Genomic DNA, 16,342 nt, shown 5'->3' with positions numbered 1-16,342 from the left:
AACCAATGAGGCATTTGGCTCAGGCAATGCTGTGTGGCCAGGGGGAACCAAACCATCTCAGTGTCAGAATGGTGACAGTCTGTCCAGCTTTGCACCCAGGTGCTGAGAGTCAATGCTATGGTATTTACTAAGGTATCTTGCTATACTGAGCAAATAGTTTCTCTCATACTTTTAGCTGGTTCTGGTTTAGGTCTCTGTCCACACTTGCTTAACTCAGTTAAAAAGAAACAAACAGGAGAAAAAAAGCCCACCTTGCACTGAGCTTGTGTTGTGTAAGTGCCCCTGGAACTAATCTGGTACATCCCCAAATAAAACAGGAGTCTTTGATTCTTTGATGCTTGTGACTTTCTCTCTGGGTGGAAGGACAATAGTTTCTGTGTTTGGTAACAATGTAAATGTTTGTTGTAGGTGTTACCAACAGGAATGCTTTATTTGAAGGAGTGTATTAAAGTTTAAAGCAAAGAAGCTCTTCCCCCTACTTGTAAGCACAACTACAACAGGTAGTAAAAACTCAACTGAAAGTAAGTCTACCTGTTAATCCCATTTTACAAGTGAGCTGGAGGGAAAACATACCTGGAAGCACAGCAGATGTGGGAATGGGTGACAAGGTCTCCCTGAAACTTTAGCAGTGAGCAAGTGCCCTCTGGAGCTTTTTCTGAGGGTACAACGAGTACTGGCTGAGTAACTGGTTTGCTGTGTTGTGGAGCTGTGGAGAATCAGTGGTCTCTTGCCACCTTCTTAGAACCAGGTGCTGATGTGGGAAAGTGGATGAAGATGACTTCAAATTTTGAACCCCACTTCATCTTTCTCCAGCTACTGTGTTTCCCTAGGAGCTGAGGATAACACCAGCTCTACAGAGGAGCACAGGAAGCGATACTCATCATCTGGCAGGATGTAATGCCATGGAAGTGGTTAGCTCTCCTCAGGCTGTAGCACCATTACAGTCCATATTTGGTACTGGTTTCCTGTATGGATTGAAATAACCCAAACCTCTGACCCACAGTCAAGTGGATATGGAAGAGAGACTAGAATGGCTGTGCTAAAGCTTGCTTCCAAGTACAACTAATTCAAATTTATTATTCACATGCTGTGAAAAATTCCAACATATAATTAAGGTTTTTTCCAGATATGAAATGAATTTTAGACACTTTAAAATTTCTTTTTTTTCCCCCTGCTAGTTGGCTAGCAGGCTGCCAAAAGAAAGGCATTGATGACTAATATTTTTTTTTCAAAGCTCCTACCTTTGTACAGCCAAGTTTCTTAGAACCATGTTTGCATAGAACATGTGTTTTGATGAATCTGTCTCCAACTTAATACACTGAAAAATTCAGCCTACCTGCAGTGCTGGTCTTTGTCGAATATGTGCATCAAAATGTGTCCAAAAAGCTTAGTGCATGTGCTTGGACCAAGGATTTAAATAACAGTCCAGATAGAATACACCAGATAAAGAGCAGTAAAGTGAAAGGTTTGAAACCTGGATGCTTGCAATAACTAAAAGGAGATTAATCATCCCTTTCTTCAACTAATATTAAGTACTGACCTCCCTCTATTTAGTTTATATAAAGAAAGAGGAAATTTCTGCCAAAATTTCCAAAGATTCTGGAATATTATGCTCTTGATCAGGCAAAATATGTTGCCATATGTAACTGTGTCTGGTTCTGGGTGTCATCAGAAACAAGGCTGTTAGATGCACCTTTGTGTCTGATGCCATATTGATGGTCTTAGTTCCAGAAATCACTGCTGTCCAATGTGAACGTCCAAGTGAGGAGGCCATGGAATAACAATTACACACTCTTTTTTCTCACCCAGCCTTACACAGCCATGTATTCTGAGGAATTCATCAAAGTCTTTTGATCTCCTGAGGCTCTGTATGTCATCAGAGCAACAGAGCTTTCACCATCAGAAGGGGGCCTGTGCTCACAAGAGGTGAGTTCCTTCTTGCACTGAAGTCGCCAAGATTTGGACTATACCTGCAGAGGGGGAACTACAGGGACTACAGTTTGTCTAGTCTGTGTTGTCTTTGGCTTCATTTTCAGAGATGTAGGGAAAGCTGTGTCCCCTTGGCTATAGGGTGACAAAGGTTTTGGATAGGGATCCAAATGTTAGTGATCATATCTGAAAATGTTATTTGGAGCTTCCTGTTACAGTGTAGCCTGTACTGTTGGTTGCCAGTATCAGGGAGGTGAAAGAAGAGGTCAGAGGAAGGAGAGCAGTGGGGTTTTCAGTTTATTACAGACTAATTGTATGTAAGGATTCAATTAAAGAACATACTTTACAAGCATGCATGCATAGGAAGGGCATTCATTAGCTGTACAATGGCACCTAACCATCCTTAAAACTGTAAAAATCTTAATCATATCCATTAAATTCCATAGTGTTAGAGTTTCTATTATTTTTGTGGCTTGGAAAGTGTAAAAGAGTGCAAAGGTTTTATTGTTGTTTGCACAGGGACTAAGCCAAAATAACCCCGCTTCCCAGATGCGTTGCCTTTGCCTGATCAGGCACTCCAAGCAGGGGAACACATTCCTTTGATCTACTGATTACAGCAGTTCTAGATGAGCAACATGCATATTGCTGCAACCCTGAAGGGACTGTGGTCATTACAGGTGAGTGATATTGTGTTGCTTGGCAAACTGGTAGATGGAGCAGTGCAATGGTTCCGTTATTTGGTCTTGGTTGTTGAAACTTAGTTAAAAAAAGTCTGTTCTAGCAGTGGCAAGAACAAGCCTGTCATGAATGTGTAAACCATGAATGTAAACCAAAGCTTTGTATTTCTAATATTCTTACGGTGTTACTCTAAAGAGTCAAATGATGCTTTATGTATTGTTTGTGTTACTTAGTGATGAATATGAACTTGTATAAAATTAATATAGCACAAAAGCATTTTCTTAAGTTATTATAGTGCCAAAGGCCAAGCGAGCAGAGTATAAGGAGTCTTACTGTGTCTTTCTGTGTATTCCTGGTTTGTAGAATACATGATGTGGCTTTTGGGTGCTCTGACCATATCCTTTCCACACCACTAAGAGGAAAGCATTACCTGTTGTTGACCCAGATGTCAAAACATCAGAAGCCAACATAGATAACCACTGTTGTTCCCACAGCTGATGGAGAGTTGTCATAGAGACCCTGCCAACCCAACTTGCAGAGGAAGTTTGCTGCAATGCCAGGATCCCCCTTCTCTTCAGTGGTAGCTTAATGCACAGGCCATGTTGTTCAGAGTTGTCCATTATCTTGCAGTGTTACAAAGTACAAATAAACTTCTTGCATTTATATTATTTATATTATATTATATAAATATTATTATTTATTATTTATATTATTTTGGCAAGAAAAATCTTGCAATGTTAGCTGCAGTTTATTCCAAAGAAGGTTAAAGATCTTTCCAAAGTTTTACAGATTTTTTTTTTTTTAAAAGGGAAAAAGTAAAAAATCACCAAGAAAATAAGAGCTGCACTTTTTTTCTTGTTCAAGAACAAGCTTTTTTTTTTTTTTAAATTTTTTTTACCCACACAGTCAGTGGGGAAAACCTAGCCCCTTTTGTTTACAAAGGCTGTGAGCTACCATGCTGCAGAATGGGGAGTACATGTGCTGGGGAAGCTGTATATTGGTGGTGTGGGCTGCCCCATGTGCAGCTTTATCCTGCAATGTGCAGGATGGGGAAGCACTTACAGACAAGTCTCTCACAGAGACTTCATGTCCTAGGCAGAGTAGCTCTCACCTGGAAGATGGAGTCTTTGCCAATTAATAATCTACCCAAATACTGTGCCTACCTAAATCCTGTGTTCTTGCTTACATTGAAGGATTTTGAACTTTCTCAGGAGAGCAATGAAGCAAAGGTAGCTCTGCCCCCCTCTCCTCTGGCTCTATTTGTGCACTCCTGGGAGCTTTGCACTTGCTCTTTATAACAGTGCTGAAAGGTAGCAAGGTCCTGGGTGAGAGATAGGAACCAGGCAACCCTTGTCTGGTGACAGTACTTGGGAAGGGTAAGAAAAGGTCCCATTTTATTTTTGTTCTCATGGCAAGTGTCACAGGATGTTTAATGTCCTTCTCAGCCAAAGCCTGCTGTTTTCCAGATCTTGTCTGAAAACCCACGCAGTATTCAGCAGGCCACTTAGTTTATCTTCCTTGGATAAACAAAAGGCTGCTGGAATTTGAAACTTGTTCCAAGAGTCTAGGGTCCAAAGCTTGCTGAAATCCGTGTGAGTCCTTCAAAAATCAGTTTTGAACTCAGTGAGTTCAAAACTCAGTTTTGAACTGAGTTTGAAAATTTAAAACAAGTAATGGCAGATGACTCTGCATAGTGTATAGGGCATGTGGGGCTGGTATGTTTGGCAAAGGGACAGCCATAAGTTTTGGTGTTAGCTGCACTCGGGAGTGTTCCCTGACTTCAGAAACATTTAAAAATACCCTCTGAAATACATGAGAACTCTGATCCAGAAATCCCACGACAGGGTTTTCCTTGAAAAGGAGGAAATAACCTCCCCCCCCCTTTATCCGCTGAAAGTGCCCGTGGCATGGTCGAGACACCCTTTTCATGCTGGTGAAGGCATCACGCAAGGAGGGACTCCTGGTCTCTCTGACGACGACTTGACAGAACCGGAGCCACGGTAAGGGGGACCGCACCGCGGAGCCCACCGGGCGGGCGCTGGGCTGGACACTGGAACCCTCCGGCCGAGGTGAGCGGCCGAGGCGGCCGAGGGTCTCCGGAGCGGTCTTGAGCTCCTTTTGGAGCGGCGATGAACCCGCCGTGCTTCCCCGCCTTCTCTCTCCATGCGCTGGGGGACCCGCGGTACAAAACCCGGCCCCTGCCCCTGCCCCCGCCCCGCGCCTACGGAACCATCACCCCCGCGGGGCAGCGCACACCGGGGGCCCCACTCCGCCCCGCCTCGCTCCTCCCGCCCCCGCGGACGAGCCTGCAGGTAGGGGCTGCGCGGGGACCGGGGGGCTCGTCCCCAGAGGGCAAAGGGGAGGGAGGACAGGTGGGAGGGAGGGAAGGCGGCGGGGGCATCCCGCGGACGGTGCGCTGGGATGAGGGTCCCCGCGGAGGCGGTGTGGGCATCGCTGGGGACGCGGGGGAGATGCGCGGAGTGGGGCGTGCAGCGCGGTGCTCGGCGGGGGCGGAGATCTACGGCGCTCCGGAGGGGCTTCAGCTGGGTCGCTTTTGTACCCTACCTGCACCACGGAGCCCGGAACTGCAGAAGCGTTAAAAAATTAATAAAAATAAATGCAACCTCCCACCGTTAAATTAAATAACTCTGTGTAAGAAAAACCCGTTGGTTAGATAAAGTGCTAGTCAGACCGCTGAGCTTCAGGTTCCTAGATGGTATGAGAAAAACTTCAGCCTCTTTTTTTCTTCTGTTGAATAAGCAGGAAAAAATATACCTGTTCAGAGAAGGCAATAAGAGCTGACAGGGCAAGGCTTTGCTGTGTGCTCCGTGTCCATGTGTATCCGGACCCTTCTGCCCGCCACCTAGACCCGCTTACAGCTGCGGCTGTGTGTGGGGAAGCGACTCTCGAAAAAGCTTTGAAAACTGAGGCACAGACTGCTCGGGGACAGGCTGGAAGAGGTAGTCTGTGGTTTTCCACAGAAATAGTTACTTGTGGAAGTTTTAATTGCAGAGATCCCTATCCTGGACATCCCTGATACTTTCTGGGATAGTCATATAATTAATTTCCAAAATAGTTGCTTCCAGGACTGTTGCACCAGATGTGCAGTGATATATGTAGGACAGGTGGTATTGTAAGCATGAGTCTTACAGGAAATTTTATGTTCACAGGCAGACTAAGTTCAGGAAACTGCTCAATGGGAGAAAAAAAAAAAAAAAAAGACCAAAAAATACAATGACTGTTATCCTTATTTTTGAACCTTCTGATAATTTGCCACTCATTTAATGAAATGTTCTGTTTAGGGGAAAGTTGTTAACTATGTATTTGGGGTGAATTTGGGTTTGCATGATAGCCTTTTGACTGAACTGATTTCATTAAATTAACAAGCTGGTTTGGGGTAGTGGAGTCTGTTAAGTCCAAGCCTGCGGTGGCAATGAGGAAACATTTCTGCTAGTGCTGGGAAGTTCAAGGATAACATGAAACTTAATGAAGTGAAGCAGGACTGCACTTTGTTCAGAGTGATTCTGTTATGCTTCAGTTAGAGTGTATTATTAGTGACATCAAATCATTACATGTTACTGTCTTTTGTATATTTTTAGGTATATATTGCACGTTATTTTTTGCACATTTCTTTTGGTTGTTTGTTTTTTCTGCTTACACTATATTCTACTTTTTCACCTTTTGTATCAGTTATTACTGAAGATGTACGTTAGTGGAGGCTTTCTCAGGGCTTCTTTTAGGAGTTTCTGTGTTAATGCCTTTAAAATTCAATCATTAACTTTTGCCTTAAACATAATTTGTAAACTGGTGATGAAAGAATATAGGAGAGGGTGTAGCTTTATTTTACAAAGCTTTATGAGAATCAATTTACCTAATTCATAAAGGTTGGGAAACCTCAGTAGATTTTGTTTCCCCCACTTGCATATTCACTTCAGCACAAGATTTATTTCATTTACCTAAGGTGTCTTGCTACAGTCGACCTTCTGACTGACTGTATTGGCTGGGTTGGCTCTTGCCTGTGACTGCAAGGAAGGGGAGTCAGAGGCCTCCAGAGATCCCTTCCAGATCTGTATTCCCAGGCTGAGATCCTACGGACTGGGCACAGGGGGAGGAAGATTTTTCAGATGTTTTAATGCAAACACAGTTGCTTCCTTGGGGAGAATTTTGGCATGTGTTTCCTTGGAGAACATTGCTTGTGTAAGCAGCCCCCTGCCATCCTCTGGGCTGTGCTAGTACAACCATTTGTGGGGCTGGTGATTAACCACATTGGTGAACTGCCACGGGTTCAAAAGCATTTTTCCTCTTTGTTAATTAATTACTTTTAACTCGGATCTTCTGAATGTGTGGCTGCTGTGTCAGGGCTGAGAAGGTGGCCTGGCAGCAGAGAATGTGTGGCAGGAAGCAGGAGGTAAGGGCAGTTCCTGCTGGCACTGCTTGAAGAAGTAACTGCTTATCAAGCTGTGGTCAGTATTAGGTGACATGGTTATGGCAATTGCTTAGAAAATGTAGCTCAATGCTGAGTTTACCTAATGATTTTGTTTTCATGATGTACAGCAATCTGTATGCATAAATTCAGGATACATTTCCTATACTTCTCCAAAGCCTATTTCTCTGGAAAATAGATGCAGGCATCATAAGGGTATGAATTTTATTAATCAGATTATATTCAGCTGGATACATGGATGCCTAAAATTCTGAAAGTGAAGATTAAAACACCCCTAAGAGGGTGCCCCTAATCCTAGAGAGCATAATTGTCCCCTGCATATGCAAGTTACTCTGTTTTACATGCACATAAAACATTAAATGTACTTCTGAATGCAGTACAGTCCTGCTGTTAAATTCTGAATGGTGAAAATGATAAGGCAAATAGCACTTTTATAATTGGTATGGTGAGACTGAAAAGTGAGTGAAGTGTAAGCTTTTTGTAATCTGCTGTAATTTGTTTCAGTCTGGAGGGCACTGATGCTTTTGTGCATTGTTTTACTACTTGTTCTCATTCTTACTTTAGACACTTTGTTCCTCTGTTATGATACTAATATTGCCAGTAAAAAACCCACTTTCAACACATCAACCTTTGTGTACTCTGTGTAATTATTTTTTATTAGTCTTTATTCATCAGAGAAAAATAAGAGTTGTTTTCTTCTAACTTAAAGCAAGAAACTGTTTTAGAGTTATGAAAAATATGTTACCTTTACTTTTTGCTGTATGAGGGGACACTGCACCTGCAGTCTGGATTATCTTCTTAGAGACTCATGTAAATTTTAAAAAGCAGATTAAAAAAAAAAAAAATCTTCATTTTATCCATTCTTTCTAGGAGGAAAAATGTTTCTTTCTAGCAGCCTTGTGAGAGCCAAATATATCTTTTGTAAGATATATTGTTGCCTGTATTAATTGACAAATATTGATGTGCCTGTGAGAAAGAAAGCTGCAAGCTACAGCTTGCCTGCAGGTGGTAGGCTCCCAGCCTGTGGTATGGAGAAATTTGGACAAGCCCAATCCTTTAAAGCCAAAATTGAAGACATCCAGATTATTACTCTGTTTTTCTTTCTTTGCTGAAAATGAAGGGGGTTTTTATTATTATTATTTGGCTTACTGAACTGCAAAGATAGTTTTGTTTTCATCTCTGGAAGCTGTCTGCTCTTGCTATGATGTAGTAAGTGGAAAAGTTGTTGCCAAGAAGACCATGTATCAGTTCATCTGCTTTGGACCAAAATACATGGATGATGACTCTCTTTCTAGATTGCTTGCTTGTCTCAGGCTTGTAGGATGCTGGATGTAACTACATGCAGGGTAAGCTATGATCTTCTGAGTACAAAATCTTTGGACTTAAGGTCCCTCATCCTTCTGCTTTTGGAAGAACCCTTCTCCATGTTCAGTACCAGAATTGGGGGGTGCTGTCTGCCCAGCTGCTCAGATGACATCTGGCTGGCATGGTCATAGATGCCATGGCAGTACAGCTCAGGCTCTCACAGAACTCGAGTGTAGCCAGGAGGCACATACAGTATCTTTCATTTCAATGAAAAGTCAAAATCCATCACTTTTGTCTCTGCAGCCTTTTAAGCTGTGCAGGTCCCTGAGGCAGCAGATAATCACTTTGGTAGCAAGATAACTTACTCAGCAGTAAGATTAGCCAGCAATTTGTGGCATACTTCTTCCCCAGAGCATGTGGCAGCTGGGAATTGTGGAACTGGCTTGAGGGAATAATGTATTTTATTAATGAGTTGGGATGAGCTCAGTCTTCATTAGTAAAAGTCACTTACTTTGCATACAATACAAAAGCCATTGAATGGCTGTATCTCAGCTGCAGTTCAGTGTTGGAGAATTGCAGGTTACCCACAAGGCAGGATATTCTTGGTACTTTTTCCTTGAGACTTGAAACAAATGAAGCAGCACTTTTTGTTCTTTGTTTGATAGTTCATTTACTAGTTTCCACTTATTTCAGTTGATGGGATAATGAAGTGAGGAGGCAGTAAGTGAAGTGGTCTTTAGAGTTTCCTTTTAGACAGCATCAACCATTTTTACTGGAAGGTTGTTTTCTCTTTTTTTCCTTTTCTGTTGTTTTACTGAGGGATGATTTTCTGGCCTTCCATGTGAATGCTTTCTTGGAGTGTTATGTAAATAGAGGATAAGAAGGCAGCAGTAACTTGTCTGTTTTATGTGTTGAGTGTCTGGTCTATGTTGTGGATGTACCTATACACTTGTATGTGCCAAGAAAGAGGTTTGCACTTGATACAAAATTTAAGTTGGGTAATGCTATGTAAGTGAATTGAGTTAAAATTAATGTAAAAAAGATACTTCTGAGAGAAACAGGGCTCATTTTATTATTAAAAGTAGTTCTCTTTAACTTTTCTGGTTGTCACAAGAATCTATTGAGTTTTGGGGGAATATTATCCTTGAATGCTTTTTGAATGGTAAGTAGATTAGCTGCTGCCAGAGGATCATCATAACACTGTCCAGAAATAATGATAATGTGCAGCCCTGGGCCATATGTAGGTATTTAGTTAAAATGTACATTATTGTTCTCCTCAGTGTTAGGTTATTTATGGAGAACTAATCTGTCACCCTTTTCTATCCAGCTCTCCAAAATTTTTTTGTGCAAGCGGGGAGAGACTGGGAATTATAAATTTTCCTTTTGCTTGATGAGAACTGCCCTGGGCTTGTCAAGACAAATCTCTTCTTCTCTTGAGAGTTGGTGCCATCATGAGCCATCCATAGCTTTCCAAGAGATATGACCAAACTTCTGGGATTCCTCTGCAGTCTCAGTCTGTCAATGTCCTTGCCTACACAATTAATTTATACTCCATTTCTCTGGGGTAACAGTGTACCTAATAACTGGAAACTTCTCTTGAATTAATTTTGAACATTAGGTAAAAGTGCAGATGAATATCCGGCAAGAGAAATTTCAGTTCTTTAATGTGCCTTCCTTCCTTCCTTCCTTCCTTCCTTCCTTCCTTCCTTCCTTCCTTCCTTCCTTCCTTCCTTCCTTCCTTCCTTCCTTCCTTCCTTCCTTCCTTCCTTCCTTCCTTCCTTCCTTCCTTCCTTCCTTCCTTCCTTCCTTCCTCCTTCCTTCCTTCCTTCCTTCCTTCCTTCCTTCCTTCCCTTCCTTCCTCCCTTCCTTCCTCCTTCCTTCCTCCCTTCCTTCCTCCCTTCCTTCCCCTTCCTTCCTCCCTTCCCTCCCTTCCTTCCTCCTCCTCCCTTCCTCCCTCCCTTCCTCCCTCCCTTCCTCCCTCCCTTCCTCCCCTTCCTCCCTTCCTCCCTTCCTCCCTTCCTCCCTTCCTCCTTCCTCCCTTCCTCCCTTCCTCCCTTCCTCCCTTCCTCCCTTCCTTCCTCCCTTCCTTCCTCCCTTCCTCCCTCCCTTCCTTCCTCCCTTCCTCCCTCCCTTCCTCCCTCCCTCCCTCCCTCCCTCCCTCCCTCCCTCCCTCCCTCCCTCCCTTCCTACCTCCCTTCCTACCTCCCTCCCTTTCCCTTCCTCTTCCCCTTCCTTTCCCTTCCTGATTTCTCCCAATGTGGACGGGATTACTCATCTTCCCAGATGTGAAATTCAAATGTGGGAAGTGGGATCTTCCCCTGACTCTCTAGGGATTTCTCTGAGTTTTATGGTGCTGTTGAGTTTCTTAATTAAGGTGTCCCTCATGACTCACATGGTTTTCCTGCTGGTCACAATGTTTTGGGGGCTGTTACAGTACTTAAATCATGTTGTGGAGTGTTTGTTCATTGTACACACATCTTAAACTTGGTTGGCTTTAAGTGCACGATATTGGCAGTAGCAAGCTGAAGTGCCTTTTTTAAAGTTACTGAAAAAGTCTTCCTGTGGGCAGAGAGAATTATTGAAATCAACTGAGCAAGAAAAAAAACAACTTAGAAGACCAGCAAACCTCCTCTTGGAAGGACTGAGATAATACAAAGCCCAGGTAATTTCTCCACTTCAGTGATATTAGTGCTGTGCTCCTGTAGCATCTGGGGCTTTTTATGTAACAGCAGTTTTCATTGTTAAGTACAGAATTAATATTTTGTTTCCTTATCTAAAACAGTTTAGACTTTTCCTCAATGTGTATAACATTTTCTATTAAAAATGGCTCAAATACTTAATCTTGGGAATGCAGCTGCCATAAAATACAACTTGATGAGAGCAGAGAAATTTGGGTTGGATGAAGAGTGTACTGAATATAGTTTCACAGCCTATCACAAAGGGCCCTTGATCTCTCTGAAAAAATATGCAGTTTGTTTCATTCTGTACTGAGGGACATGGTGTCCACCCTATGCTTGTGAAAATCTCAGCAGTCAAAACAGGATGTAATAAGAGAACAATTTAAACCATCAGATTTCATTTTCATTTCTGGAAAAAAAAAGCTTTGTAGCAGAGCCTTCCCTGTGCATCCCAGCCACTATTATTTATTTACCTGGTTCTTTAGCTCAGTGGTACACAGCACATATCCCAGCCCTTGAGCAGTTACCATTTTGGTTTGCTTTAGGGATCCAGATGCAGAGTACTCAGGGCAGTAGAGCAAGGCAGTGGGAGAAAATGGGAAATTTAGGATGAACTGCAACTCATCCTCTGTCTGAGCCACCATCCTCTTCATGGGGTCAGTGTATCATACTCTTTTTTGTGGTCAGGGTTTGTTATATCACTGTTCATTTAATTTAACTTGATGTAGTAGCAAGACAGAAAGAATAAATAGAATTATCCCATACAGCTAGTTTATTCTTAAGGAAGTTAATGGAGTGGAGAGTAACCTCCAGGGAATTAGACCCTGGAGGGGTCTAATCACCACACAGTGTGATTCTGCCTTTGGTCATGGTGCACACTACACAGAGGCAGAGTTTCTGGCAAACAAGGAGAACTTGGAAATGATGGGAAAACAAAATATTTCAAATAAGAGTCAGAGCATGCCTTTTGTTGGCACCTTTACTCCTTTCCTGTTATCCAAATGAGAAAGTAAATCTCACTAGACAGTTGTGAAAACTGGTACAAAAAGCTGCACTTTGGGCAAACTCCTTGGAACTTGAAACAACTTTATTGCTTTTAGAGAATATAGCAAGCATGTAAATGACGTTGTCAGTGTATCAATGCCTCTTTACTGGAAAGAACTATGCAGTTGGCACTGAAACACTAAGTAAAAACTGCGTGGGGAAAAAAAGGAAAATAATACAGGATCTGAAGATCATAACAGGCAGGAAAATACGTGAAACAAGTGGAGTACAAGAAGAAGGAAAAGGAAATCAGCTGCCTCTTGAGGACTGCTTAAAAGTTGGTTGGAATTTTTTTTCTCTTGAGGTGAATTTGGAAGATTCTAGTAATTTAAATTTCATCAAATGTCACCTGCCCTAATCTGAAATGCCTGTTCAGGAAGAAAAATCATCTAACAGTGCAAGGTCTGGAGCATGCAACAAAGCTTTGTTTGTCATAGTCAGATGTTGCTAGCAACATCATTCAGGTGTTGTTCAGGCTGCTGTCATAGGTGTATTTTTAGCTGAGACATTTGATTTAACCTTAGTTTTTGTCTATCAGTTTTAACATGAGATCAAGATGGTTATTTTTAAATTTTATTAGGGCATCAGGAAACTTATGGGTGAACCACCAGTTCCCTGTGACAATTGTTCTTTGGGGTACTCCAGGTTACTCTTTCAGGTAATCCAGAAGATGCAATTTAAATAATGTTATCATAAGTTTATTCCTTAGGTGGGATTAGTTTCCATTATAAATAGAAGATGTTCTTGAAAGAAGAATCATTAGGGCATGTTCTCTTTCACAAGAAGAAAAATCATTTCCCCTAGATAAGATTTTAAGGAATATCATCCTCTGTGTATCAAGATATAAGCAATCACATTAGACATAATTTTAATTTGATCATTCTTGAGGTGGTTTTGCTTCTTTTGTCATCCTTGTAATAAGCTGTTTAACTGGATTCCATTGAAAGTATTATTGATAATGGGATCTAGTTAAGAGACAATTAAGCAAGCTGGCTGGAATAACAAGATAAGAGGATAACTGCTGAGGATTCTTTATGTCTTTTGTTTTCTGGTTTCCAAGCTGACACGTGGGAAGACTTGACCAAGTGATACTCATATGACTTTCCAGTCTGAACATCTAGCAAATGCTTCTCTTCTCTTTCTTTGACCAGTAATATTGATAAGCTGAGGTAGAGGAACCACAACTATTTTTTCTTTTTTAAAAAAAATTCTTATAGAAACTGTATGATCTTAAAGGTCATATCCAACCCTGATTCTATGATTATATGAATTAAAATACCCAGAAATCTGGAGAGCAGTGATAAAATGTGCTTAATAGATCAGGTAGATTTTTTTTTTCATGTTTCACATACCAAAATAAAAACATTCTCCATGAAGAGAAATGCTCTTTAACACAAAACTGAGGAAGAGTGTTTCTGGGTTGCAATACTAGTTAGCAGAATTGCACCCTTAAGTAGCATGGGAAGTTCCTGCTGACCATGCAAATTATGTAGTCAAGGAGCTGCACCTGGACTCATTCAGCAAAGCGAACTTGTATCACATTTCTCAAAGCAGTAAAGATTCTCTAAAAGCTAAAATCAGCTGTTAAGCAAGGATTTAATTGAAATATGGATGACTTGGTGAGGGTGAATTGGAGGACTATGAGCAATGTGCTGATCTGCCCGAGACTTCTCAGTTGTTTGTTAACTTTCAGTGTGTGGTTTCACTAAGACAAATCGTGACTTTTGAGTAGATGCATGTTCACTTGTGAGTAGTTGTGCATGTTTTAAAATATGTTCTTCCTGGTCAGAAATTTGCTTGTAAGGCATACTAGGAGCTTCTTCTCTTAACTTCCATCTGTTTCCTTGTCTTTCCTATGGTGTTGGGTATTTCCTCCCCAGTTTAGTAGCTTGCCTGTTGTTATTTTCTGAAGTTTGTGTGCAGTGACACACTGGTAACCTTTCCTGTACACAGATGTGTTTATTAGCATGTACCTTGGGCTGTATTATTTATATATAATATATATATTATATTTAAACATATCATTTGTTTCTTTTAACAGAATGACTGTGGTCTGTGCAATGACTTCTCCAAAATACCTACCCCTCTAAAGCAACATTCAACAACAGTTGCTATTGGGAGCCTGTTGCAGGAAAGAAAAGAAATCCTGTTTTTGTCTTTCCATTAATTAAAGATTTTTCTTCCATTCCTCCTGGGGATTATATTAATATACTATTTTCTATACAATAATTATATATTATTAAAAGAAAAATCAATAGTGGCTTTGAAATTATAGTAGGGCTATCTTAATTTTGGAGAGTTCAAAGTCTCAGTTGAAAATAATGGTCACAGTGATAGTTTGCTACCCTATCATGTGTATTGTCCATTAGAGGTGCACATGTGGCATTAAGTACCCCAACAGATTTGTTTCAGGACATAAGCTTGTGTGAACAAAAGGAAATAACCTGTCTTGCCTTTTCATGCCTGATTAGTTTTTGCCAACAAATCTTGTGTATTGGAAGAGGTGATGAATTGAAGCTAGCAGCAGCCCTGCAACATCAAATGAATAGAGGAAATGTTCTGGATATTTTATTCTCTTGGTACAGAATTTGTTTTACAAAAAAGTCATTACTGCTCAGGCACCTTTCCCCCTCCTTCACTGGCGTTGGTGTCTTTTCCCTGGCATTTCTCTCTCACTTCATCCTCCAATCTGCTCTGTGTCTCCTTTTCTTACATTTTTTTCAGTTTTATTTTCCCTTTCTTGAACTTGTTACTCACAGAGGTGCATCCAACTTCCCACATCTGCTCAGCTTTGGGCAGAGGTGGGGCAGGGATTGGCACTGAGGGAGCATCCAGCAGCTTCTCCCAAAACACCACTGCACTGACCCAAGACAAGTTATTACTCTATCATAATATGCTTCTTGTGTTAGTGCTGTGACAGCATTTGAAAGTCAGATTGCAATTTGTTTGTTTTTAAACAAAGCAGGCTGTACTTTTCCAGTTAAACAGCTAACCTGGAGTGCAGAATGGGACAGATTTTCTACTGGAGAAAATAGATTATATTAGAAATAACCTTTGATTTCCAAGAGCTGTACAGATTTTAAGACTCTACTTCCTATGTGTTTAAGAACAACTTGGAATTATGCTGGACTGCTGACTGTAGTGCCTACCAGGGTATGCAATTGCTGGAGAGGGGAACAAAAGGAGGGTGAAAAAGTGCCATTTCTTGACAATCCAGTTCATAGAAGCTTCTGTAGCTGCTGGCGTCTTCTGTGCTCGTGTCAAATACTGCATCCCTCTTACATATGTTTTACTGTATTTGTTGAGGTGTAGCAAATGTGATAAGGGGCTAGCAAGCTGTCACAGCCCTTGCTGCTGCGGACTTAGAGAAGCCTGTGACAAGAAGGTAATTGGCTATTAATTGGTAATCAGTGTTCTGTCAGTTTTCTGTCTCTCCTTTAGTCTGCTGCTTGTTTAAGCTCAGTTCTCTATTGAAAATTGTAGCAGATAGTGTCATCCTTGATCCTTCAAGGCCTAATTAACTATTTCAAAACATGTTTAATATTTAATCTTGTATATTTCTTATGATTCACTGTCATACAGCATAGACAATGTGTCTCTTTGATATCTAACGTTTTTCATTATCTCTTCTATCCTTTGCTACTCATTCTGCAAGCCTTTTTATTCTTTCTTTGTCATAGAAACATAGAATCTGCTGAGCTGGAAGGGGCCCACCAGTCTTATCAAATCCAACTCTTGTGGCTGTGTAGGGCACCTGCAGGATCACACCACATGACTGAGACCATCAGTGAAATGGTTCTTGAACTCAGGCAGGCTTGGTACTATGACCACTTGGTCATAGCTCCCCACTGACCTAGGGAGCCTGTTCCATTGCTCAACTGCCCTCTGAACAGTTGTTCCCAGTGCTTTTTTCTTTTTTTTTTTTTTTTTTTTTTTTTTCCTTAATGAACATGCAGCAAGCAGAATAAATGGGAACAGAAAGCAAAAGTATTAAAGTAAGGGCATTAACATGAATGAATGCAGCAAATTACTACAAATAATTGATGCTTGGTGCAATCTTAGGGTCAAGAAAAGTAAGAAAGATAGTAGAAATCTTCTAAAGATACTACAGGGTAATTATAGGAAATATTAAGACTTCCCGAGATCTAGGTGCATAGATTGATAAATGTAGTAAATATATTCAATTCCATTAGCTTTCACTCTAAGCATTAATGAATTGTCTCCAGCTGTGCTTAAGCTGCTCTATACTTATTCTATATGTTGT

General features: G+C 41.2%; 1 protein-coding gene across 2 annotated transcripts in view; it reads left to right on the top strand.

Annotated features, from left to right (window-relative positions):
• The first annotated feature begins 4,258 nt into the window (after positions 1-4,258).
• Positions 4,259-16,342, top strand: part of SLC16A12 (solute carrier family 16 member 12) — a 28,437-nt gene continuing 16,353 nt past the window's right edge. Inside the window, exon 1 of one of the 2 annotated variants that reach the window (XM_030452841.1) lies at positions 4,259-4,607. In XM_030452841.1, the coding sequence (XP_030308701.1) occupies positions 4,420-4,607 (188 nt within the window). In that variant the 5' untranslated portion in view covers positions 4,259-4,419. Of the gene's footprint in view, positions 4,608-4,849; positions 4,920-16,342 lie in introns of those variants that run through there. The other variant, XM_030452842.1, reaches the window with a different exon arrangement.

Source organism: Calypte anna, chromosome 6 (genome assembly GCF_003957555.1).
Source record: "Calypte anna isolate BGI_N300 chromosome 6, bCalAnn1_v1.p, whole genome shotgun sequence".
In the NCBI taxonomy this organism is placed as follows: domain Eukaryota; kingdom Metazoa; phylum Chordata; class Aves; order Apodiformes; family Trochilidae; genus Calypte; species Calypte anna.
This window is presented reverse-complemented; position numbering and strand designations above follow the sequence as displayed.